The sequence below is a fragment of the Nymphaea colorata genome, chromosome 10 (assembly GCF_008831285.2).
Source record: "Nymphaea colorata isolate Beijing-Zhang1983 chromosome 10, ASM883128v2, whole genome shotgun sequence".
NCBI lineage: Eukaryota > Viridiplantae > Streptophyta > Magnoliopsida > Nymphaeales > Nymphaeaceae > Nymphaea > Nymphaea colorata.
This window is the reverse complement of record NC_045147.1, coordinates 5,149,806-5,174,912: the sequence shown is the minus strand read 5'-3', so window position 1 is coordinate 5,174,912 and position 25,107 is coordinate 5,149,806. Positions and strand designations below refer to the sequence as shown.

At 40.7% G+C, this 25,107-nt stretch overlaps 1 protein-coding gene across 3 annotated transcripts in view; it reads left to right on the top strand.

Annotated features, from left to right (window-relative positions):
* The window catches only part of LOC116262387 (probable cyclic nucleotide-gated ion channel 20, chloroplastic), a 39,587-nt gene that overhangs the window by 2,483 nt on the left and 11,997 nt on the right, over positions 1 to 25,107 (top strand). The window contains exons 3-6 of one of the 3 annotated variants that reach the window (XM_031641715.2): positions 1,404 to 1,499; positions 2,877 to 2,975; positions 3,710 to 3,850; positions 22,716 to 22,964. In XM_031641715.2, the coding sequence (XP_031497575.1) occupies positions 1,404 to 1,499; positions 2,877 to 2,975; positions 3,710 to 3,850; positions 22,716 to 22,964 (585 nt within the window). Of the gene's footprint in view, positions 1 to 1,403; positions 1,593 to 2,876; positions 2,976 to 3,709; positions 3,851 to 22,715; positions 22,965 to 25,107 lie in introns of all 3 variants that reach the window. The other 2 variants (XM_031641714.2, XM_031641716.2) reach the window with 2 other exon arrangements.

Below are 25,107 nucleotides of genomic sequence, written 5' to 3'. Positions count from 1 at the left end.
TGTGTGCTTGTTAAGACTTATTCTTCAATGTGGCTAAATTGTTCTCTTGTGTATTTGATATGCAGTTGTAACATTGTTTCATTCTGTAGAAAGGGTAAGTGTTCCTGAAAATCCATGAAACATGGTTCTGCATATGATCTTATTGCTAAAGGGTTGATGCATTTGTGGTTAGTGCCTAAAAGGCTCCATATCTCTAGTTCCCTGCTTTTCTAAATTAACACTTGCCTTTCTTTGAAGGACCATATTTTGTAGGAAGTCCTAATTTTGTCTTAGGACTCCTATTCATTTCATCATACCTTGAACATAACATAATAATTACTTCAGTCTATTTGTTTTTTGATAGAGGTACAAGGTTGGGCATAAACTACCAGTACGACCAAATGTAATGTGGGCTTTATGACGTCAAAATCTTAGAATCTAGAATTGCAATTTATATATGTGTACAGAACTTATCAAACTTTCAAATTCATAGTACAAAAAGGGAGGAGTTCATGTGTTTACATTCATTAAACAACAGAAGGACATATGATTGAAAATTATGAAAAGTATCAAACAACTTTATTGTTGAAATGAAGTCTCTTGGATATAGTGCAGTCATGGATATTAGGTTCTTTGCGTTCTTATACATGACTGACAGAGTTTGTTGTATGAAGTATATTATAAGTTTGATAAGTAAGCTTGAAAGTAAATGCATAGCGAAGGCTAGAGTAAAAACACACTAATGAAAAGAAAATCATCCAAAAATACTAGCATTAATATTAATGTCACTGTCAAATGCAGGTAGGACAGTACCTGGTAATCATTTTCTTGCATGTAAAGTCTAAGGCCTTGATACATCTAATACTCTTCATAACTTATGCTTCCTTGAGCTGTTTTACATGAATGGGTTTTCTCCAAGTAAGTACAACCTTACCTTTTCACTCTTGGCTTTTGTTGGACCACCTGTTTGAAATGATCTCCAGCTTTTGTAATGAAGTACTTCCCATAATTTCTACAATATCTATATTAGTAACCCTAGAGCTTTGATGGTCAGTAGTCTTGTAAGTTTCATTTGTCTTCTGGAGGTATTTATATGATGTATCTTTTCATATCTGTGATTTAGGAGGTTTTGTTAGGACAGTATTGGCAATGGTGCTTGTGCTAATGAGTGAAGGATAATTGTAGTGATAAATTACTTAGTTTACCTTAATGTCTTCAAGAAGTACTCTTGATGGCCATTTTGTAGCTTGCATTCGTCAAAGTTTCTGTTGAAGATAAAGCTGCCTTTTCTGAAAATATTCTAGTGCAGTTGCTGTTTGGAGTTCAATAATGACCTTTATGGGAATCCTAAGCATTGTTTTTGAATTATTGCCTTTCCTGCATTCATATTCTGAGTTTCTTTAACCTTTTTGCTTGACATACAGCTTCATAGTGCTTATGGGGATGCAAAAGATTGGGTGACAAGATCTATATCTTTCTTTCGTTCATATATTCCTGGAGTCATAAATCCTCATGCCAAGGTCGTCCAGCAGTGGAACAAATTTTTTGTGATTTCATGCTTGGTTGCTATATTTATAGACCCATTATTCTTCTTTTTGTTGTCTGCACGGCAGGTAACAGCCTAAATTTTCTCTATTAAGTAATTAGCTTAATGAGTGAGCACATTTGTCTTCTATGTATGTGAACTTTAAAAATTTTGACAATGCATGGGATGATTGATTTGTATTTCGTACTTTTCTAATCCTAAACCATGCTTAGTTTCTAACATAAGTTACTGCATGGTCATGCTTTGTTTGCTGTTTTACATGTTAGATTCGATAGTCCTTTCTAAAATTGGGAAATCAGTTTTGGTCACTGATAATTTTCTTTTATTTGGTAATATGTCAAATCTAGCACTACAAGTGCTCATGTTTGGTTCTAGTATGCCAGAGATCAGGACTGTAACAAATACAGTTTGATGCTTGGCGCTTCATCCATCTATGACAAAGCTGTGAACCCTAAGGATCAAGTTTCAGTTGAAAATGATGTTGTGTGTGTGACTGAAGAGACATGCCTCTCTATGGCAATGTTTGGCCAGTAAAAATAATATCAGATTTCTTCAAGTGTTATTCTGAGCCTCTAACTAACTTGGAACAAAATTTCCATATGCATTTTGTTGAACATGCTGGAGAGAGAGAGAGAGAGAGAGAGAGAGAGAGAGAGAGAGAGAGAGAGAGAGAGAGAAGAAACACTTCATATTACATTAGCTAACCCTAATCTCTAATTTAAGAGAGATTAGGGGTCGGCAGATCTCCTTACATACGAGAGACACAAATATATGAAATGACCAAAGAAGACTCTAATTCTTTAAAAACTAAAAAGCTACCAAACTTGAACATAATTTTTTTAATTTTAACACTCCCCCTCAAGCTGGAGCATAGATATCAACCATGCTCAACTTGTTACAACATCTAGAAAAATCACCAATAGGAAGAAAGAGCCTTCGTAAACATAGCTGCTGCTTGATCTTCAGAAGCTACATGTATCGTAGATACAACACCTCCTTGTATAAGATCCCGAACATAATGATAGTCCACCTCAATGTGCTTTGTTCTCTCATGAAATACTCGATCATTTGCAATATAAGTGGCAGCCTTGTTATTACAATACATTTTCATAGGAAGAGGAACATAAACACTCATATTTGTTGGCACAGATCCAAAAATAATTTGTTTTCGGTCTTATGACCATTGGGATTGCTAAGATAGTTTGATTATTGTTAGTAATTCATTCTTATCTTTTAGCTAAGGTTTTTATCATGAAAATGGTGTTTGTTTGTGAATTTTTTCTAAATATCTGAAGTGCTTTCATGTTTTTCTTTGATATGTTAATTTTGGTTCTTCCTATGTATATATCAGGATCACAAATGTATAGTTCTTGATTGGACCTTGGCAACAGTAATTGCATGTGTGAGGAGTGTGACCGATTTCATTTATTTTCTACACATGCTTCTTCAGGTATGACATTTTCTCGGCTTTCATCAAATTTTCCTTCTCAAAAGGATGAGTTTCTCTTTAGTGCTTTGTTCTACTTTCTTGAGTGAAAATCATTATTTTCTTGAAAAAGAAAGCCTAAAGAAAGAATGGGTTTGACATGAAAATTACCAGAAAACAGAAACCTTAGAACCAAGGATAAGAAACACTGAGATTGCACCAAATTAGATTCCATGGACCTGCAGTTTCCAAGTTTGGTCTTTCCAACTGATCCACTGGATGTCAATTACTCATTCACCTACAATTTTATTATTTGAGAAAGTGAAAGTCATGTACTTATTCAGCTACTTATTTGTGGTGATTAAAAGATATCCTCATGAATTTTCACCAAGTCAAGCTTATGGGACATGAGTATGTGAATCTAAATACCAAGGTCTAGGAGATGCAGTGCAAAAAATAAAAATTGAGATAACACCAATTTGTTTCCATGGTCCTACAGTTTCCAAGTTTGATATTTCCATCTTATCCATTGAATCGCCAGCTCTTTTCATGTGGGGCACATTTACTTGCAGTTTTGAAATATTATGTACATATTCCGTTATTTGTGGATATAATCAGAAATTGCCTTATTAAGTAGTTGTGAAGCTTGTCGACATGAGTATTTGAATTTAAGTAGCAATGTCTAGAAGCTGCAGTACAGGCATCCTTTTTAGCATTGTCATGGCACGATGTTAACTATGAATGCTTCATCTCTGCAGTTCAGATTGGCATATGTTGCTCCAGAATCTCGGTTGGTGGGTGCTGGAGACTTAGTTGATCACCCAAAAAAGATTGCTCGTCATTACCTCCACAGCCGGTTCTTCTGGATTGATCTCTTTGTTGTGCTTCCACTACCACAGGTGCTCTCTGCATGGTTTTCGTTTTAAAGCTACTATGCTGTCATGTACTTTTGAATGATTTAGCAGTAGACTGTAGGGAAGAAATTTGGTTGGATCCTGCATTGGGAACGCATGCAATTCCTTTTGTCTTCTCTCTCTCTCTCCATGCATGTGCTGCAGTGTCGTAGCTGTTTTACATGTGCAATTTGGAGTGTCTGATGTCCCATGCAAACATATGCTTACACACATGAACAGCTGATTACAATATTAAAACATATTAACAATGTTGACGGGTTTTGTTGTCCGGGTCCGGATCCTTACCCGATCCGGTTTGTCCTAATTAGGACTACTTATATCTCTGTAAACCCTAATCTTTGAGTTAATGAAGTTTTGAAGAGAGAGAGTGTCTGGAGGCTAGTGGGCACCAGACCTCCTCACCCGTGGTTTTTCTTCCCTCGCGTTGAGGGTTTTCCACGTTACATCTGTGTGCTTTCTTTTACTCTCGTGCATATTTTGTTTCTACATGGTATCAGAGCCGTCGGACTTGGAGAAAACAAAATCTGTTTTTCTAGGGTTGTGAAGTTCCAACCCTGACTGCCGCCGCTACCACCGTCGCCGTCGCTACCACCACCGCCGCCGCTGCCGTTGCTGCGCCGCCGTTGTCGCCGCACCGTGACCGCCGCCGCTGTCGCCGCACCGTGACCGCCTCCGTCGCTGCCCCGCCGTGGCCGTGACCACCGCTGCTGCGTCGCCGGTGTCGTGACTGCCGACGTCCGACGCCAACGTCTCTGCTGACGCCTCTGCCGACGCCGACGTCCGACCACTGACGCTGACGTCCGACGCCGTCGCCTGTTCTCGGCGCGCGCTGCCAAGCGCCGCCCTCTGCTTCCGCTGCTCCCGCCGCTTCCGCCGTTGATCCCCGACTGCGTCATCTCCCCTCTTCTCTAGGTTACTGCTGCTGTGTGTGTTCTTTGGCAGCCACTTCTACGTAGTGATCATGGCTGACTCGTCTTCTTCTTCAGTCAATACTAATCTACCTGATGTTGTGTCTGCGCGGACTGATCATGTACCGGTTCAAGTTACCACCATTCAACTTACCAAGGAGAACTATTCCCGATGGTCTGCTGCGATTACTATGGGGATTGCTGGGCGAGGACGCATTGCCTATGTGAATGGGAGAAAGGTTGAACCTGCTGCAGATAGTCTGGCTTGGGATACTTGGTTTCTTGAAGACAACCAGGTAAAAACCTAGATTGTCAATTCAGTGTCCCCGGATATCCAACCCCTCATTCTTCGTAAGAAGACTGCAAGGGATATGTGGATTATTTTGGAGCAGATGTATGGCCAAAAGAAAAGGAAAGTTCGTGTGTATCAACTTATGAAGGATGTGTATTCCCTGCGACAAGGTGCTCTCTCGGTTGCAAACTTTTATGCAGCATTAAAATCTAAGTTGGAGGACCTTGACTATCACTCTGATATTACATGGAGGTGTCCTCACGACCAGATGCAGTATATGACTGATAAATGGGAAAACAGGGTATTCCTTTTCTTATCCGGACTGAATGATGACTTTGAAAACATAAGGAGTCAGATTCTTAACTCTGATGAATTATTTAGTATTGAAGATGTCTATTCCCGTGTTGAAGCTGAAGAACAGAGAAGGCTGCTTTCTAGTGGACGAAAGGGGAAAGAACAGTCTGCCTATGTTAACCAGACCTCCTCACCCGTGGTTTTTCTTCCCTCGCGTTGAGGGTTTTCCACGTTACATCTGTGTGCTTTCTTCTACTCTCGTGCATATTTTGTTTCTACATGGTATCAGAGCTGTCGGACTTGGAGAAAACAGAATCTGTTTTTCTAGGGTTGTGAAGTTCCAACCCTGACTGCCGCCGCTACCACCGTCGCCGTCGCTACCACCACCGCCGCCGCTGCCGTTGCTGCGCCGTCGTTGTCGCCGCACCGTGACTGCCGCCGCTGTCGCCGCACCGTGACCGCCTCCGTCGCTGCCCCGCCGTGGCCGTGACCACCGCTGCTGCGTCGCCGGTGTCGCGACTGCCGACGTCCGACGCCAACGTCTCTGATGACGCCTCTGCCAATGCCGACGTCCGACCACCGACGCGACGTCCGACGCCGTCGCTTGTTCTCGGCGCGCACTGCCAAGCGCCGCCCTCTGCTTCCGCCGCGTCCCGCTGCTTTCGCCGTTGATCCCCGACTGCGTCATCTCCCCTCTTCTCTAGGTTACTACTGCTGTGTGTGTTCTTTGGCAGCCACTTCTACGTAGTGATCATGGCTGACTCGTCTTCTTCTTCAGTCAATACTAATCTACCTGATGTTGTGTCTGCGCGGACTGATCATGTACCGGTTCAAGTTACCACCATTCAACTTACCAAGGAGAACTATTCCCGATGGTCTGCTGCGATTACTATGGGGATTGCTGGGCGAGGACACATTGCCTATGTGAATGGGAGAAAGGTTGAACCTGCTGTAGATAGTCTGGCTTGGGATACTTGGTTTCTTGAAGACAACCAGGTAAAAACCTGGATTGTCAATTCAGTGTCCCCGGATATCCAACCCCTCATTCTTCGTAAGAAGACTGTAAGGGATATGTGGATTATTTTGGAGATGGCCAAAAGAAAAGGAAAGTTCGTGTGTATCAACTTATGAAGGATGTGTATTCCCTGCGACAAGGTGCTCTCTCGGTTGCAGACTTTTATGCAGCTTTAAAATCTAAGTGGGTGGACCTTGACTATCACTCTGATATTACATGGAGGTGTCCTCACGACCAGATGCAGTATATGACTGATAAATGGGAAAACAGGGTATTCCTTTTCTTATCCGGACTGAATGATGACTTTGAAAACATAAAGAGTCAGATTCTTAACTCTGACGAATAGTATTGAAGATGTCTATTCCCGTGTTGAAGCTGAAGAACAGAGAAGGCTGCTTTCTAGTGGACGAAAGGGGAAAGAACAGTCTGTCTATGTTAGCCGTGCCCCTGTGGGAACTCCTCGTTCTTCCCGAAAATGTACACATTGCAAAAAACCTGGTCATGCTCGGGATTTTTGTTGGGACCTGTATCCAGAGAAGAAGGATAGTAGGGGGAGGTCTTCTAGTGGGAAGAAGCCTGTATCGTCTGCAACAAGTCTGAGTGATGGGAAATGTTCTATTTCTGCAGAACAGATTCGTGAGCTACGAACATATTTGAGCAAGATTGATGTTGGTCAGGCAGATACACCAGATGAGGTGAAGATCAATCAGGCATTGGCTGTTTCAGGGGGAGAAGGTACTTCTTATATGGGTGAATGGATTGTTGACAGCAGTGCCACTCATCACATGATTGGCAACCCCAAGCTTTTCCATGACTACAAGCTATCCTCGGGAAAGGAACGTGTGTCCCTTGCCGATGGTTCCTTTACTTCTGTGGCATGGAAAGAGAGTCTTTCCTTGTTAAATAATTTTTTAGTTCATGATGCCTAACATGTTCCCCATCTTCCCTTAAATTTGTTATCTGTTAGTAAGATTACCAAGGAACTGAAGTGTGAGCTTATATTTTCTGAAAAACGTTGTGTTTTGCAAGACTTGGTGACAGGGAAGAGGATTGGGATTGGTTTGGTGTCTGATGGGCTGTATCGGCTTCCTATACGCGTTGTCACAGCTCTTATGTCAGCAGTCAGCAGGACAGAGAAGAAGGAGGAAGAGTGTCGTCAGTTATTTTTGTTTTGGCATGAACGCCTTGGTCATCTCCCATTTGGGATTTTGAAACATTTGTTCCCTGAACTATGTTCTAGTTTAAACATTTCCATGTTATCATGTGATGTGTGTCAGTTTGCGAAGCATGTTAGAGCTTCTTATCCAATTTCAAATAGTCGTTCTAATAAAGCTTTCTCCTTGGTTCATTCTGATGTGTGGGGGCCTTCGGGCATTCATTCTTGTGGTGGTTTTCAATACTTTATAACTTTTATAGATGATTATTTAAGGTGTACCTTTGTGTATTTGTTGAAAGATCGTAGTGAGGTGCCTCACATTATTGAAACTTTCATCCTCCTAGTGGAAAACCAGTATGGGAATTCTGTCAAGACCTTTCGGTCTGATAATGCTCGTGAATATATGTGTCTCACTGTTGAAGAATTCTTTCGAAAGAGGGGGATTGTTCATGAGACATCCTGTAGTTATACCCCCCCTCAAAATGGGGTTGCTGAGAGGAAAAATCGTCAGTTGCTCAATGTCACCCGAGCCATATTGTTCCAAAGAAATCTCCCAAAATACTATTGGGGTGATGCAATCCTTACTAGTGTCTACTTGATTAATCGCATGCCTAGTCGTGTGCTAAAGGGTCGTACTCCCTACTCTATGCTTCCAGGGAGTAGTCAACCTTTTCACCTTCCTCCTCAAGTCTTTGGATGTGTGTGTTTCATACATAACCACAGCCCCAATGTGAAAAAACTTGATCCCAAATCTATTAAGGGCATCTTTCTTGGGTATTCTTCCACTCAAATGGTTATAAATGTCTAGATCCCACCACTGGTAGTCTTCACATTACCAAAGATGTCACATTCTTGGAACATGTCTCCTATTTTGGTGAGAATTCTCTTCAGGGGGAGAAGTTAATGTCTAAGGAAGAGTATTCTCCCACACAGGAAATTCAGTTTACAGACTTTATGGATTACAGGCGTGAAGAGAATCCTGTTGCCAAGGTACTTGGCAAAGATGAAGAGGGGACGACTACTGATGTACATGAACAGGAGAAGGAGGGAGAGCATCCTATGGTGACAGGACAAGAGGGTAATCGTATGTTTGGACAGGTGTATTCCAGGAGAAGAGCTTGTATTGACAAGGTGATTGATGATGAGGAGGTTACACCGAATCCCAATCCTACTTCTTCCTTGGATGATCCAAGTCGTGTTCAGAAGCAAGATGTTGAAAGAGAAATTCAGACTGGAAAAGAAAAGGAGGATCTTCCTATTGCCTTGAGAAAGGGTGTCAGGTCATGTACCCAGCACCCTATTGGTAACTTCGTATCTTACTCTAGATTGAGCACTGACTATAAATGTTTTGTATCCTCCTTGGCTGTGGTTGTGATTCCCAGGAATGCTACAGAGGCTCAGGGTGACACTAAGTGGTCTCATGCAATGAAAGAAGAGATGGAAGCTTTAGACAGAAATCAGACATGGGAGGTGGTTGTTATTCCTGAAGCAGCCCACTTGGTTGGGTCGAAGTGGGTCTACACTGTTAAGTACAAACCAGATGGGAACATTGAGAGGTACAAAGCACGATTGGTGGCCAAGGGGTTCAGTCAGAAATATGAGATCGACTACTTAGAGACGTTTGCTCTAGTTGCAAAGATGAAGACTGTTAGAGTTATTATTTCATTGGCGGTGCTGAAGGGTTGGGAGATGTGCCAACTTGATGTGAAAAATGCCTTTCTCAATGGAGATCTCGAAGAGGAGCTGTACATGTGCATGCCACCAGGTTTTGAGAAGCCTGAAAAATGTTGTAAATTGAAGAAAGCTTTGTATGGGCTGAAACAGTCTCCCCGAGCATGGTTTGAACGGCTCAGACTTGTTATGAAGAAACATGGCTACAAACAAGGAAATGGAGATCATACCCTGTTTGTAAAGAGAAGAGAGAGTAAAGTTACTCTACTATTGGTTTATGTTGATGATATGATTGTTACAGGTGATGATAAGGAGAGATAGCAAGATTAAAGGGTTTACTATCTACTGAATTTGATCTAAAAGATCTTGGTAAGCTGAAGTATTTCCTGGGTATTGAAATTGCTAGATCAAGTACAACTCTTGTACTTAGTCAAAGGAAGTATACCCTGGATCTACTGAAGGAGACAGGAAAACTGGGGTGCAGACCAGCCTCTACTCCTATAGATGCTGGGCATAAACTTGGTAGCAAAGATGGAGAACTGTTGTGTGAAGAAGCTAAAGGGAGATATCAACGTCTAGTTGGCAAACTGATTTATCTCACTCTGACTAGACCTGATATCACATTTGCTGTAAATGTGATGAGCCAGTTCATGCATGCACCTACAGATATGCACTTGAAGGCTGTAGATAGAATTTTGTGCTACTTGAAGAAGAATCCCGGAAAGGGACTTCTATATGTGCAACAAAGATCTATTGAAGTTGAAGGGTATTCTGATGCAGACTGGGCAGGCTGTGTTGACATCAGAAGATCTACTTCAGGGTACTGCGTCTACTTGGGAGGAAATTTAGTTCTTTGGAGAAGCAAGAGACAAGATGTGTGTTCCCGCTCGAGTGCAGAGGCTAAATATAGGGCTGTGGCTATTGGGGTATCAGAATTGTTATGGCTGAAGATCTTACTGACAGATATTGGAATAGAGATTGAAGGGCCTATGAGGATGTATTGTGATAACAAGTCTGCAATTAACTTGGCTAACAACCCGGTTCTTCATGATCGAACAAAACATGTGGAGATTGACCGTCACTTCATCAGAGAAAGAATTGATGCTAAGGAATTAACGCTACCATACATGAAGTCTGAAGACCAAACTGCTGATATCCTAACCAAGGCCTTAAGTGTAACTCCATTTGAGAGAAATGTATCCAAGTTGGGCATGTTTGATATGTATGCCCAACTTGAGGGGGAGTGTTGACGGGTTTTGTTGTCCGGGTCCGGATCCTTACCCGATCCGGTTTGTCCTAATTAGGACTACTTATATCTCTGTAAACCCTAATGTTTGAGTTAATGAAGTTTTGAAGAGAGAGAGTGTCTGGAGGCTAGTGGGCACCAGACCTCCTCACCCTTGGTTTTTCTTCCCTCGCGTTGAGGGTTTTCCACGTTACATCTGTGTGCTTTCTTCTACTCTCGTGCATATTTTGTTTCTACAAGCAATAAGGAATCACTACATGTGAAAAATAATATTTATGATCAACAAAACTGTTTTGTTGTTCTTCTCAATGTAGTTGGTCCTTTTTTTTCTCTTTTTGTTGGTTTTTTTTTCTTTTTTTTGGGGGGGAGGGGTTGGGTGGTGGTGGTGGTGGCGGCCCAATAATAACATCTTCAATCAAGTACTGCTTGAAAAAGGAGTTAAGAACTTTCAGATATTTTCCATATGTTTCCTGTTGAAGTGGACTTGTGCTATGTGTATAACTTACCTCATGAGAAGACTTTGGTGGACGGTTTGGAGAGGGACCTTGACGCTGATTATAGACTATTGGAGGGTTAAGAAAACGGCCACATGATAGTGGTTGAGAGGTGATAGAAATCTAGCACCAATATTTGTAACCAGAAAACAGCACTCACGCAGGAAGATAGAGATATATATATATAGAGAGAGAGAGAGAGAGGGAGAGAGAGAATGAAAACAAGAAGAAACTGAGGAGAAGAAGCCGTAGCCAAAATGGTTTGCACGGCCTCTATTTATAATCCCATTTCTAGAATTCTAAGAGTCTCCAATCGTAGAATCCTAGGAGATTTCACAAGCTCCAAGGACATTAATTACATCATAGAAACCTAAGAGACTTTACATATTACAAGGATATTAACTACAACATAGAATCCTAGGAGACTTCCCATATAACAAGGATATTAACTACAACATAGAATCCTAGGAGACTCTTCACATGTTACAAGGACATTAAATATCTTAACACATTCTACAAGGAGGTGGAATCCTAAGAGACTCCTCTTCAACGTGCTGGTGAAGGATTTATATTTTAACACCCTCCCTCAAGTTGTGCATGGTTTTGCACCATGTACAACTTGCCTTTTAGAAACCAGAATTGTTCCTTTGTTAATCCTTTTGTAAATAAGTCGGCAACTTGTTCATCTGTACGAACATAAATAGGCTGAATCTCCTTGTCTTCCACCTTTTGTCTGACAAAGTGTTGATCAATCTCAATGTGCTTTGTTCGACCATGTTGTACGGGATTAAAGGCAATGTTAATAGCGCTTTGATTATCGCACATTAACATTGATGTTTTAATCTTTTCTCCAATGTCTTCTAGCAAATGTCTAACCCATGTAACTTCAGCAGTACCTGCAGCCATGCATCTGTATTCAGCTTCAGTGCTGGATCTTGCTACTGCCTTTTGCTTTCGACAACTCCAAGACACAAGATTACGTCCAATGAAAATACAAAAACCAGAAATGGACTTTCTTTGATCGGGATCTCCAGCCCAATCTGCATGTGTGAATGTCATAAGTTGATGTCCAGTAGTTATATTTTCACTCTTATCATAAACTAAGCCATCTCCTGCTGTCCCTTTAAGATATCTTAATATTCTTTTGACAGCATCCATGTGAGTATCTCTAGGTGCATGCATAAATTGAGATACTTGATTCACAACATATATAATATCTGGTCTAGTAAATGTAAGATATTGAAGTGCCCCAACAATACTTCGATATTGCGTAGGATCTTCATATAACTCCCCATCTTGAGCACTTAGTCTTTGATTTAGAACACTAGGAGTTCCAACAGGCTTACAATCAGACATACCTGACTTTTTTAGCAGATCCAACGTGTATTTCTGTTGTGTCAATGTGAGGCGATTATTGTGCCTATCAATCTCCACTCCAAGAAAGAATCGTAAATCACCAAGCTCTTTCATTTTGAAGTTTTGCATCATCAAAACTTTAGCTTCTTTTATGTGTTTTTCTGAATTGCCTGTGATAACAATATCATCAACATATATAAGAAGTAAAGTAAATATGTTTTCCTTTCGATAAATGAAAAGAGATTGATCTAGAGGACATCTCCGAAAACCACATTCTTGAATCTTGCAAGAGAAACTGTCAAACCACGAACGTGAGGCCTGTTTAAGTCCATAAATAGATTTTCTTAGTTTGCAAACCCATGCATGAGAGTCTCCTTTCGTGTATCCTGGAGGTTGTTCCATATATACTTCCTCCCTTAAATCACCATGAAGAAAAGCATTCTTCACGTCCATTTGATGTAGTCTCCATCCATATTCAACTGCCAATGATATAATCACGCGAATTGTTCCCATTTTGATCACAGGGCTGAATGTCTCATCATAATCTTCTCCATATTGTTGTGTAAACCCTTTTGCTACTAACCTTGCTTTGTGTCTTTCTATGCTGCCGTCAGGTTTGTATTTAATTTTGTATACCCATTTGGAGCCCACTACGTTCTTTTCGTGTGGCCTCGGAACGATCTCCCATGTTCCACATTCATGCAAGGCATCCATTTCTTCTTTCATAGCCTTTCTCCAATGATGTGATTTTGATGCTTGATCAAATGAAGTAGGTTCTTCCTCCTTGCCAACTTTTGCCATGAATAACTGAAAATCAAGTGATAAAGAATCATAGCTAACCCACCTGTGAATGGGATGACGAATGCGTTGGGATCTTCTAAGGTGGGGCATGTTGTCTTCTTCACTTTGATCATCTCTGTCCTTAGTCGTCGACTGTAGATAAGACCCGAATACCGATGTGCATCGTTGCTCTGTTCTTCATTATTGTTTTCGTGATGACTTGATGATTGTGTTGGATCTTCTTGATTTTCACTTTGAGCCATATCCGACGGTTGTATTGCTCTCTCTGAATCTTCACTTTGAGGCACATCATTTTCTATAACAGGATCTGCATTGAATAACTGTGTACTGGTCCAGGGATCATAAGATTCAATGGTCATAGGCATTTCATTTGTATTATCAAAACTATGTTCATCAAAAATGACATTTCTTGAAGTTTTGATACGTTTAGTTGTTGGATCATAGCATCGAAAACCTTTATATTCATCAGCATATCCAACGAATCTACATTGAATAGCTTTGTCTTGAAACTTGTTCCTCAAGGCAGCATCAACGTGAACATAGCATACACAACAAAAAACCTTCAAGTTCTTGTAATCAGGTTGTTTGCCTAAGAGTGTAAAATATGGCGATTTAGACATCAAGAGTGTCATAGGCAAACAATTTATTATGTATACAGCAGTATGGAAGGCTTCAGTCCACAAGGAAATGGGCACATTAGTATCATGCATCATGCTCATGGCACTTTCAACTATATGTCGATGTTTCCGCTCAACTACACCATTTTGTTGTGGTGTGTAAGGGCAGGAAATTTGTCTAGTTATCCCTTTTTCACGTAGAAATTCAATAAAATCAAGTGAGGAATATTCTCCCCCTCCATCACATTGAAAATGCACCACATTGGATGAAAATTTAGTTTGAATCATGGCATAGAAGTTTCGAAATATGTGAGGTACTTCTGATTTGTATTTCATGAAGTAAATCCAGGTGAAACGTGAGTAAGAGTCAATGAATAAGACATAATATCTTGACCCAGACATGGAATCAATAGGGGCTGGCCCCCATACATCAGAAAAAACAGTTTCAAAAGGTTTGGAAGCCCTTTGATTTATATTATGGAAAGGTAAAACATGACTCTTACAAAGTCCACAACTTGAACATTTTTTGACACTTGAAGTAAGAGGTAAACTTGATCTTGGAATGAGACTATCTGTGACAAGTTTTTCAATGAAATGTCGACCACAGTGTCCTAGCCGACTATGCCACAAATCAGACTCCAAAAATTGGTTAGGGCCCCTTACTTTTGATTGAAAATGGCAAGAACTTGGCACTGATGACGCATTATGAGAAAGAGAAAATGTCTTCAATCCTATATCAAAAGTGGATGAATCCTTGGGTAGACATTCCTTGAGGACGTACATATTCCCTTGACGCTCCCCTCTAGCGAACATTTTCTTCGTTTGGGTTTCCTTGACATAGACAGAAGAAGGTGTGAATTCAACAGAAGAGCTTGTATCATCAATGAGTTTAGAAATGGATATGATGTTCTTTTTGATATTGGGAGCAAGAACAACATTAGACAGTGATAGAGACGAGGATGACAATGGAATATGTGCATTTCCAATATGTGTAATAGGATGAGATTTTCCATCACCTGTTATAATGCAACTTCTACCGTAATGAGGGGATAAGTTAGTCAATTTACCTGCATTTCCTGTCACATGGGTAGCTGCACCTGAATCCAAGAACCATTCTCATTGCTCATTTTGCTTTATAGTCATCTTTGAGAATGCGGTCATCAATAGCTGTTGCATATCTTCAGCGGTGGATTTAGAACTTTGTCCTCCTTGTTTATAATCATGTCTTACCCCTTTGTTTTTATTTTGAGGATTAAACCAACATTGTGCCTTCATGTGTCCTTTCTTGTTGCACTGAAAACAAATTGGTATTTTTCTTGAAGTGTCCAAAGGAGACATACCTTGGTTATGTGGTGTTGGTAGAATGCCACGACCACCATGGTTGGAGTTCCCATGGCTCTTACCAAACTTTACATTCATAGCCAATACATTTTGGGAGTTCCCTTGATCAGTCCTTTCAATGACTCTTTTCATATTCATTTCATGTTGGAGAAGTTTACCTTGTAGTTCGTTGAAGGAAGGCAGAACAGGAAGGACCTCAAGAGCTGTAATAAAAGCATGATAATCATGCCCAAGTCCATTCAAGGTTTGCTGCACCTTTTCCTTATCAGAAATGTTATTCCCTGAGGCAGCAAGTTGGTCTGCGACGGCCTTAATACGCCCCAAATAATCCATGATAGACGTTGAACCTTTGCTCAAATTCTGAAATTCTTTCTTTAAGTACATAATTCGAGCTTCTGATATTTGGGAAAAGGTATCAGCAAGGGTTTCCCATAATTCTTCTGCAGTACAATCATCAGAAACTGAAAGTAACACTTGTTGAGATAAAGTGGACAAAATATACGCAACCAGACTTTGATCACGTCTCATCCACATAGCATGTTCAGGATTGTTGTCTTCATGAACAACAATAACTTCTCCCGCCTCATTTTTTATTTCCTGTAAGACGGATATTGGTGGAGCCTTTGTTGAACCATCGAGATGTCCAAAGAGGCCTTGACTTCTTATGAAAGGCATGATTTGCCTTTTCCAGATCAGATAATTCTCATGGTTGAGTTTTTCGGTAATAAGGTGAGGAAGAAAACTTGAGGACATGCCAGAATGCGAAAGGTTTTCCATGACAGCAGAAAGGAATGGTATATAGGTAGAAGATGAGAGGGAAAAAAGACACGATATAACAAGATGTGTCCTTGGGTAAGCAAGAAGAAAAAGGAACAAGAATTGCGCAAGAGAAAAGTAAATTCAGGATAGAGACAAGATGAGAAAAGAGTTCTAACCAGATCAGACCTGTTTGGGCATTTCGTTTGGTAGAGATAACGTAACCTGACGCTCTGATACCATGATAGAAATCTAGCACCAATATTTGTAACCAGAAAACAGCACTCACGCAGGAAGATAGAGATATAGAGAGAGAGAGAGAGGGAGAGAGAGAATGAAAACAAGAAGAAACTGAGGAGAAGAAGCCGTAGCCAAAATGGTTTGCACGGCCTCTATTTATAATCCCATTTCCAGAATTCTAAGAGTCTCCAATCGTAGAATCCTAGGAGATTTCATAAGCTCCAAGGACATTAATTACATCATAGAAACCTAAGAGACTTCACATATTACAAGGATATTAACTACAACATAGAATCCTAGGAGACTTCCCATATAACAAGGATATTAACTACAACATAGAATCCTAGGAGACTCTTCACATGTTACAAGGACATTAAATATCTTAACACATTCTACAAGGAGGTGGAATCCTAAGAGACTCCTCTTCAACGTGCTGGTGAAGGATTTATATTTTAACAAGAGGAAGGGATAGACTCAAGTAATACTGGGAGAATAGGAAGAGGAACAGACACGGGGAGCTCAGACAAAGTGGTATTTGGAGTGGAGAAATAAGGACGAGACTCAAAGAATGTAACATCCGTATTGACAATCTCTTTCTTGTTCTGGGAATCAAAACATCGATAGCCTTTTTGATTGGCTGAATATCCAATGAATACACATTTGACAGCTTGGGCAGCAAGTTTGTTTTTGTTTGTGCCCAAGATGTGTGCAAAGCAAGTGCATCCAAAAACTTTGGGAGGTATATGAAATAATGGTCGATCTGGATATAGTATTTGAATGAGAATGCGTTCTTGAATGACAGATGAGGGCAATCAGATGAGGGCAATCTGTTGGTGAAGTAGCATGCAATAAGAATAGCATCACCCCAAAAATAGGCAGACATATGAGTATGCAACATGAAGGTGCAGACATTTAAAAGTTGTCGATGTTTGCGTTCAGCAACACTATTTTGTTGGGATGTGTGGGGACATGTATATTGTGGTTGAATCCCATGATTGACATAAAATTGAAGTAGAACTGAATATTTAAATTCAAGAGTATTATCAGTGCGAATATTTTTGACAAGAACACCAAACTGAGTTTTTATTTCATTAACAAATTTTTGAAGAATACAGATGACTTCAGACCTGTCCCGTAAGAAAAATACCCAACTGACTTTAGTAAAATCATCAACCAGAACAAGGTAATACCAGAAACGTGAATGAAAGGGAACACGACTTGGACCCCAAACATCAACATGTAAAAGATTAGGGGACTTTGTGTCACACCCCAACCTTTTTGAGCCTCAAACAAATTTTTTTTCTAACATAAAGTATTGAGGTGCAACTACACAACAATTCAAAAAAGAGAGAGCTATGCCATGCGAAACAATAGGGCAAACTTTCATTTATATAACAATTTTAATTCATACAAAATGACATCTATGTATATGATAAAAATGCCCCAAACCATATAATTGATGCCTAACAAAAACAAGGCATCAATATAACCAAAACAAGACGCGCCGTCACTACAAAAGACCAAAAACCTCCCCAGTAGGATGTGAGTTCAACCATCTGATCAACCTGTTGCCCCGGGTCTGCCAAAACCTAAAAAATAAAACAACAGAAGGCTTAGCCTTCGCAGTATGACAACAAGCCAGGAAAATCCCTAACCCTCTTAGGTAGGGCTCAAATATGAGATAAACACAATTATCAAATCATGTCGTGACAGGGCATAGTCACATGACTTGACAAGAAGGTCCCTCACATGGACCACGACATGTAAAGGCCACTCAATGGTCACGATAATGCAATTCCAATTCACAGGCAAGGCATGCATAAACATATCATTCTCATTCATTTCACTCACATGCACATCATTCACATACATTTTATTCATATTGTTTTCATTTTCATTAGCTTCAGTGAATTGACAGTTCCTGTGGGTGCAAACACAGGCACGTGCACACCACGGGCGGCCTACAGCGGGGAGACAACCCCCGTGGTGGCCTGAAACAATATGGATCCATTCTCGCTACAGCGGTAGAACGGTCGTCCATGGATGTGTGAATTCCAAAGAGAGATACTTAGCTTTCCCTAGGACACCCAGTTTGGGAAGGTGGGAGCCCAACGCTCCAAGCACATCATATAACAATACCCTGGGGTCTTGCACTGCTTGCGCTCCGAATAGGCGAGACCAGTGGCGAAGGCGGACAACTCCTAAACACAATGCCACAACCCACTGGCCTCTCATCTCTTATTCTTTCATTCTTATCATTATAATTGCACATTCACACAATGACTGGCTAGCTCATGAGGTTGGTTCACTTCACGAGTACACCCACACCTCCAATTGTCTCCACACGAGGGTTACACATATCATTAACATTCTTAGCTAGCCGTCATAATAATACGGGTACAACTACCCTTCAATCTCATTCAATTGTATCATTGCCCACGGCAATACATATGCAACAATTCACAACATTCACATTCATAAAAGTTCACATCTTATCAAACACATCAATCACATCTTTCAAAACTTAGCCAAGTCCCGAAGAGTAGTCTCAATTCGTGATTAGCTCGTAGCTATCCTAGGCAGTTATCATTCTAGGATGCTTTCTAATGCACAATTGGGGTCAAGGAGATACTCGACTCGATACCCCACCTCATCTGTCCTAAGCAGTTATCAATCTAGCATGCACATGCAATTGCGTAGAAATTTTTAAACAAAACTAATCACATAAACATTAACCTCTCATACATACATTCATTCAATCACTTTATAATCATTCAATCCCATCACAATCCTAAGGTCCAACGATCCTAGGAACACACATTTACAAGTTGGCTCCAGGCAGGAATTTGCTTGGAATGTCGCCATACCTGCCGCGCGTCCACAACACACTTCAAAATGCCTCGAACTTCACGTCTTGTTGCTCAAGGTCTACTGGACGTGCCCGGTGTACCTGCAAACACAATCAAATGGTAAGTTCTCTACTCGCTTCGCTTTCCGATTTATACAAATATGAAAATGCAATCATTGAGGCATGTCATCGCCTCAAGAGGGTGTCGACGGGTAGTGTCGACCCACAAGGCCCTGCAATAGGCCACTTCCCAACTTCTTGACGTTGCCACCAAACGTCAAAACTCAAGGCTTCGATCAATCCATCACTAACACATTTCTCATTTGCTTTCTTTAGTTGAGGCGTCTTCCCCGCAATTAAGATTCTCAACATACAACACATATGTACATCAATAGAAGCATATTTCCCAAGCTCGTTAAAACGGTTCTAAACCTTCTCCACAACATCACAATCTCTACCATGTTTCTTAATCGCTTCGAACATCAACCCACTATGCTAAAAGATAGATATACACGTGGATTCTCGTCCTACTCAAAACAGTCCTAAACTTCCCCAAAAATAGCAATATCGCTACAATGCATTCCAAATCCTCAAGTCATGAGTCTAGCATGCTCAAATAATAATTATACATGCTCCAACAGAAAATATACAACAATCTAGGCTCGATTAGGCCTTGCTCACCCCAGTTTCAAAGTCTTAGCTGCTGCAATCCTCCCGACAGCCACCTCACGAGTTCGAGTGATCCTCAAGCGGCTAAAATCCTTCAATGCTGCTACACCAACGCATTCTAGTCGCTGTTATAAGGAAAAATTGCATCCCCAAACTGCAATTCAATCTAGCAACAATAAATAGGGTAAGATTTAGCAAAAGAGGGGTTTGTCGTTACAAGAAGCCCACTGTAGTTGTGAGGGAGGCTGAAAACGAGTGAAAAAGAGGGCACGAGTGGATGGGAGTGGGAGAGAGGCAGCACACAGAAATGTTTGGTTGAGGGAGAGAGCTAGAGCAGAGTGAGAGCATGCGTGAGGGAGTAAGACTGCACGAGCGGTAGAGGGGAAGAAGACACGGGTCACAGAGGGGAAAAATAGAAAACGGGGAGAGAGAGAAGAAGACGAGAGGGTGAGTGAGAGGACATGAGAGTTGTCGGGAGGGAGCTCGGATTAGAGAGGGAGATGGCAGAGAAGAGCAAGGGATAGAAGGGGAGTCGACAGAAAGCAGCGAGAGAGGGAGGAGGAGAAGAAGGAAGAAGATGAGAGAAGAGAGAAAGAGGCAAGGGAACGACAGGGCTCACCTCAAGCGCCGCCGTCGATCCTTCTTTCGTCTCCTTCTTCTCTGCGTCGGGTCGCCTGCGGCTGAGAGGGCAACGAAGGGGGAACCGAGAGGAAGACGAGGGAGAACAGCCCTCGCCGGGCTCTCACGTAGGTGAGTTACGGGTCCGGGTCTGGACCCGCTCCAGCCCGTCCTGCAAAAACAAAAAGCATTACACTTTGACTCGATGGACTTTGACTTGAAGGGAAACTACTACGTGTATGCTTGTCTAACTAGCATGCATTACATAAGAAAGACTCTGATGCAGGAATATCTGGAAAAATGCGACGAAGCTTGGACACAGAAGGATGATCCAATCTGAAATGTCACTGCAAAGGAGAAGGCTTCGATGTGAAAGAGGATGCAACAACATCTACAGGGACAAATAGGAAATAGAGCCCTTCCCGTTCATAGCCGCCACCAATCATCTTCCCATTTTGTAAGTCCTGAAAAGAACATGAACCAGGATAAAAAAATGACTCTACATTGTAAATCTCTAGCCAATTGCTTAACAGATAACATGCTAGCACATGTGTAATCAAAGGTGTGAGATAGATATCACCGCTCCCCAAAATAGGGGACAACTTGCCATCAGCCAACCTAACATGCTGTGGTGGAGTGAACCTGGTGAATGATAAAAACATCTGTGGCTGATTACAACATGTCAGGATGCTCCTGAGTCAATCATCCATATCATACCTGGGTCACTGGTAGGGGCACAAACAGAGAAAGCCGAGCCTATGGCCACTGTGCTGGTCGAGGCAGGGGTAGACCTCTAAGCAAGAACCAGATCATATTCTTCCTTGCTTAAGTTGAGAGAATATGATGGAGGTATAGGAGAACCAGTAGGAGACTCAACCATAGAAGCTGTAGCCTGTGAAGAAGTCACAATAGATGAATAAGACCCTTTTCCTGCGCTCGTCCTCCCTCTACCACGTCCTAGTGAACCAGCAGAACAGAGGTGGGGATGTTTGTCCCAACATCGATCCTCTAAATGCCTTAATTTACCACAATAGGAGCACTGAAATCTGCCGCTCCTGCACCACGTCCCCTAAATTCAAGAAAAGAACTATGGCTACGTCCGCCTGACATCACAAGTGTAGAGACTGGAGTGTCATGCGTAGGTTGAGTAAGAGTAATTGCAAGACGACTCAGTCTATTATAAGGGACTCTACACTATTCATAATCTACGCCATTACAATGTTATTATCTTTATCCCACGCAACATATTTCCCTTTTTTCTCAAGGGGTTCATCTTCTTCAAGAATATATTTTTTCCGATGACCAGGCACAGACATCATAAAAACCCTAGACCAGATTTCATAATTTGAACCATCAAGTTTGATTGTGGTTCCATAAGAGAAGGAGTTACCAGCCATCTTGTATTCGTTAGGCCCTTTTGACCTACTACCGTCACCATAAGAAAAAATTGTATTCGAACACGAATCCCACAGCCAAATGATGAGCAGTAGGTTGAACACAAAAATAGCAGACAGTTTTCAGACGTGGATAGCAGGCAGCGCTTTCAAATGTAGATAATAGGCAGCAACCAAGCACATGTTTGACAGCAGGGGAAAAACTGTCTTACTTCAACGATGCAGAGAAAAAACATAAATTTGCCTACTCCATATGATTTCAAACGTGTCTCACTTCAAGTCTTCAAAGATGCAGAGAAAAGACTGAAACCTCCCAACACGACATAACTTTGCCTCTGGGAATACACCAGGCACCACACGACTAAACAAATCAGATTGCCCTAGCAGATCATACGTTTTCTGGTCTGAACATCTTCCACGGCAGCACCTTAAAGATTGCAACAACTTTCTGCAACTCAACGACTGCAACAATAATACAAGGGTGCTAATCACGTTTCTACATGTTAAACGTGATTAGCCCCTTTCCACCAACTAATCAACTTGTTTGTTTTGTAATCAGCAGGAACCCTAGGCGTGAAACCCTAGATCGCACAACCCTAGGTCTGTAGCTCTAATACCATGTTGAATATTGGAGGAAGAAAGGGGGAGAGAGAGAGAGAGAGAGAGAGAGAGAGAGAGAGAGAGAGAGGAAACTTTCTGATTTCATTCATGTAACCCTAATCTCATATTAAATCACCAACTTTACAAATTTAATCCACTAAACATAAGATAATAATTAAATGCACCTATTTCAACTTTCTAATATTTCAAAAAGCCGCTACCCGACTCCTAGAGTTATTTAACAATTATGAATTCAAAGTCAACCTTAAATGAAGTTATTATCATCATTAAAACATTATTTTTAACACCTTATCTAGCTTTCCCATGTCAAAAATAAGTTCGCTGAAAAATACCCGAGAAAAGCCTTGCCATAACCCGAGGATTATATCTGTGACAATGTTTGAACGTGGTATTTATGAAAAAAGGTTTTTGATCTTCATACATAGAGATGCTTCACCATGTAATCTGTTGCATTATTGATTTCAGAGATTTTTGTCGCTCTTAACTGCTGAATATTTTCTTTACTTTGTTTAGATTTTGATTCTGGGGGTCTTGCCAAAGTATGTTCAACCTGGATCAGCCAACTATGCGAAGAATATGTTAAGAGCAGTGATTCTTCTTCAATACGTGCCAAGGATGTCTAGGTTTATTCCCCTGCTTGCTGGACAGTCTCCAAATGGGTTCCTATTTGAGACAGCGTGGGCTAATTTTGTTATTAATCTGTTCATTTTTGTACTGGCTGGTCATGTGGTTGGCTCTTGCTGGTACCTGTTTGGATTGCAGGTAGACATTAACTGTGACACATACTGCTTTTGTTTGTCATGCTTGCAGATAAAACTGTATTCTCTTTCTCTCTCTGCAGACACCTCCTCCCCCCCCCCCCCCCCCACCCCAAAATAGTGCCAGTGGTTCACTTTTCCTTCCAAGGTGGGCACTGATAATGACCTTTGTGAAGGAAATGTGAGTGGTGGACATGATGGCACCATCAAATATATATATGTGTGTGTATTGGGTAACTGTATTCATGTTATAATGTGCAATATAAAGTAAAAGAGAAGGCCACTGAGATCTGATGTATTTGTATTTTATATTGGCTTCAAAATTCAATTAGGCTTTTTAGTGGATAAAAATTCAACTTACGCATCTAAGAATCTTGTTTCTTTTTTCAATTCATACATTTTTGGACATTCCAAGCTCATTCTTATTGTCTGACATGAAAACTGGTGGAATAGCTAGAAACGCAATACATTTTCAAATTGAATTTCTATTATGTAAATTTGTGGAAAACCAATTTTGAGTTTTTACTGTCATTTTTATTGATTCGTTCTCGCATTATATTTGGATACTTTTCATGAAGCATAAATCTCCAGTTTTTAGGCTTTTCCAGGATTTTCATGCCTTACTCCAAAATAAATTCTCTTCTAATGTCGGCATTTTTAGTGTGATGGAGGAGAATATTCCTCTCAAGGTTCAAAGTAATTGGATAAGTAAACAAATATCTTATCCACATACACGTCAACATAATGGAGTGACTAAGCAGAAGCATCGGCACATTGTAAAGACTGCCTTAAGTATAATACATGATGCAAATGTATGAATTATGATCTGGAGGAAAGCTTTGTACAATGTTGTCCATATCAAAAGTTGATTTCCCATGTCAGTTTTGGAGCACAAGTCACTGTATTACGTTCTTTATAGGCAACACCCTGCATATGATGATATGCATGCTTTTAGATGTGAGGTATTTTGTCTTTGAGGAATAAGTATTAGGACAAGGCCTTGAAGCCTAGATTTGTTGGATATGCAGATAAATATAAGGGTTACCAATGTCATGATCCAGGCAGTAATCGACTGTTGAATATGATTGATAAAAAATCAACTCCGATCATGCTATTTCATTACAAGAGGAGACTTATGACCCATGGTTGAGTTCATAACTCGTCTAATGCAGCTCAGTCATACATATCTTTTTGTGCATTTGTGGGTCTAGATACCTTCGATGTCTATCCCAGTGACGGTACTAGCACGAAGCATGCTGGTCTTCAACACTTTTCTGGCTTAGTTTATAGTCAAATAGACAAAGATATGAGTGCAAATAATGCATATGAAGGAGATATTCTTAAGGAGATATTCTGCCTGTGAGAAGATCTAAATGAGTTTGGCATCCTATCAATAGTTAGGCTAGTTGTAACGTTTCTCTATATATTTTCAGTTATTTATAGTTCAACCTTCTAAGCAAGAAAAACCAGTCTTCTACAATTATGCTTCTATGTCCCCAACGAGGAGATAGAATCCCTATATGAATAAACTATGGAACTGGTGCTAAGGCCTCAAGGAAAGAATGTAGTAGGGTCCAAATGGATATGAAATTAAATGTAAACCTGATGATAATATTGGAAGGTGTAAAGCTATACTTGTCACCAGAGGTCTTACACAGTAGTTTGGATAGGATTATGGTGAGACATTTATGGCCCTGGTCAAATAGGCACGATATGTATTATTATATATTTAGCCATTTGATCATCATTGAAAGCTCAGTCAGTTTGATGTTAAAAATGCCTTCTTGCTTTGAGATTTGAAAGAAGAGGTATACATGGAATAACACAGGAATATATTGGAAAGGATCGTGTACATTGGGTATGTAAATTATGTAAATCCATTTATGGTTTGAAAGAAGCCTTTTGGTCATGGTTTGAAAGCTTCTCTCAATGAATTCAAAATTGTGGTTTTCATAGGAGCGCTTTTTATCACTCTGTTTTCATTTACCAAGACAAGAATGTCTCCACTTGGTTACTTGTATATGTTGATGATCATTATTGAAAATTTTGATAGTCATATTTGTGAAGTAAAGGCTATATTAGTGAAGATGTTTAAGATGAAAGATCTCGGGGAGATAACTTACTTCCTTGGATTGGAGATTGATGGG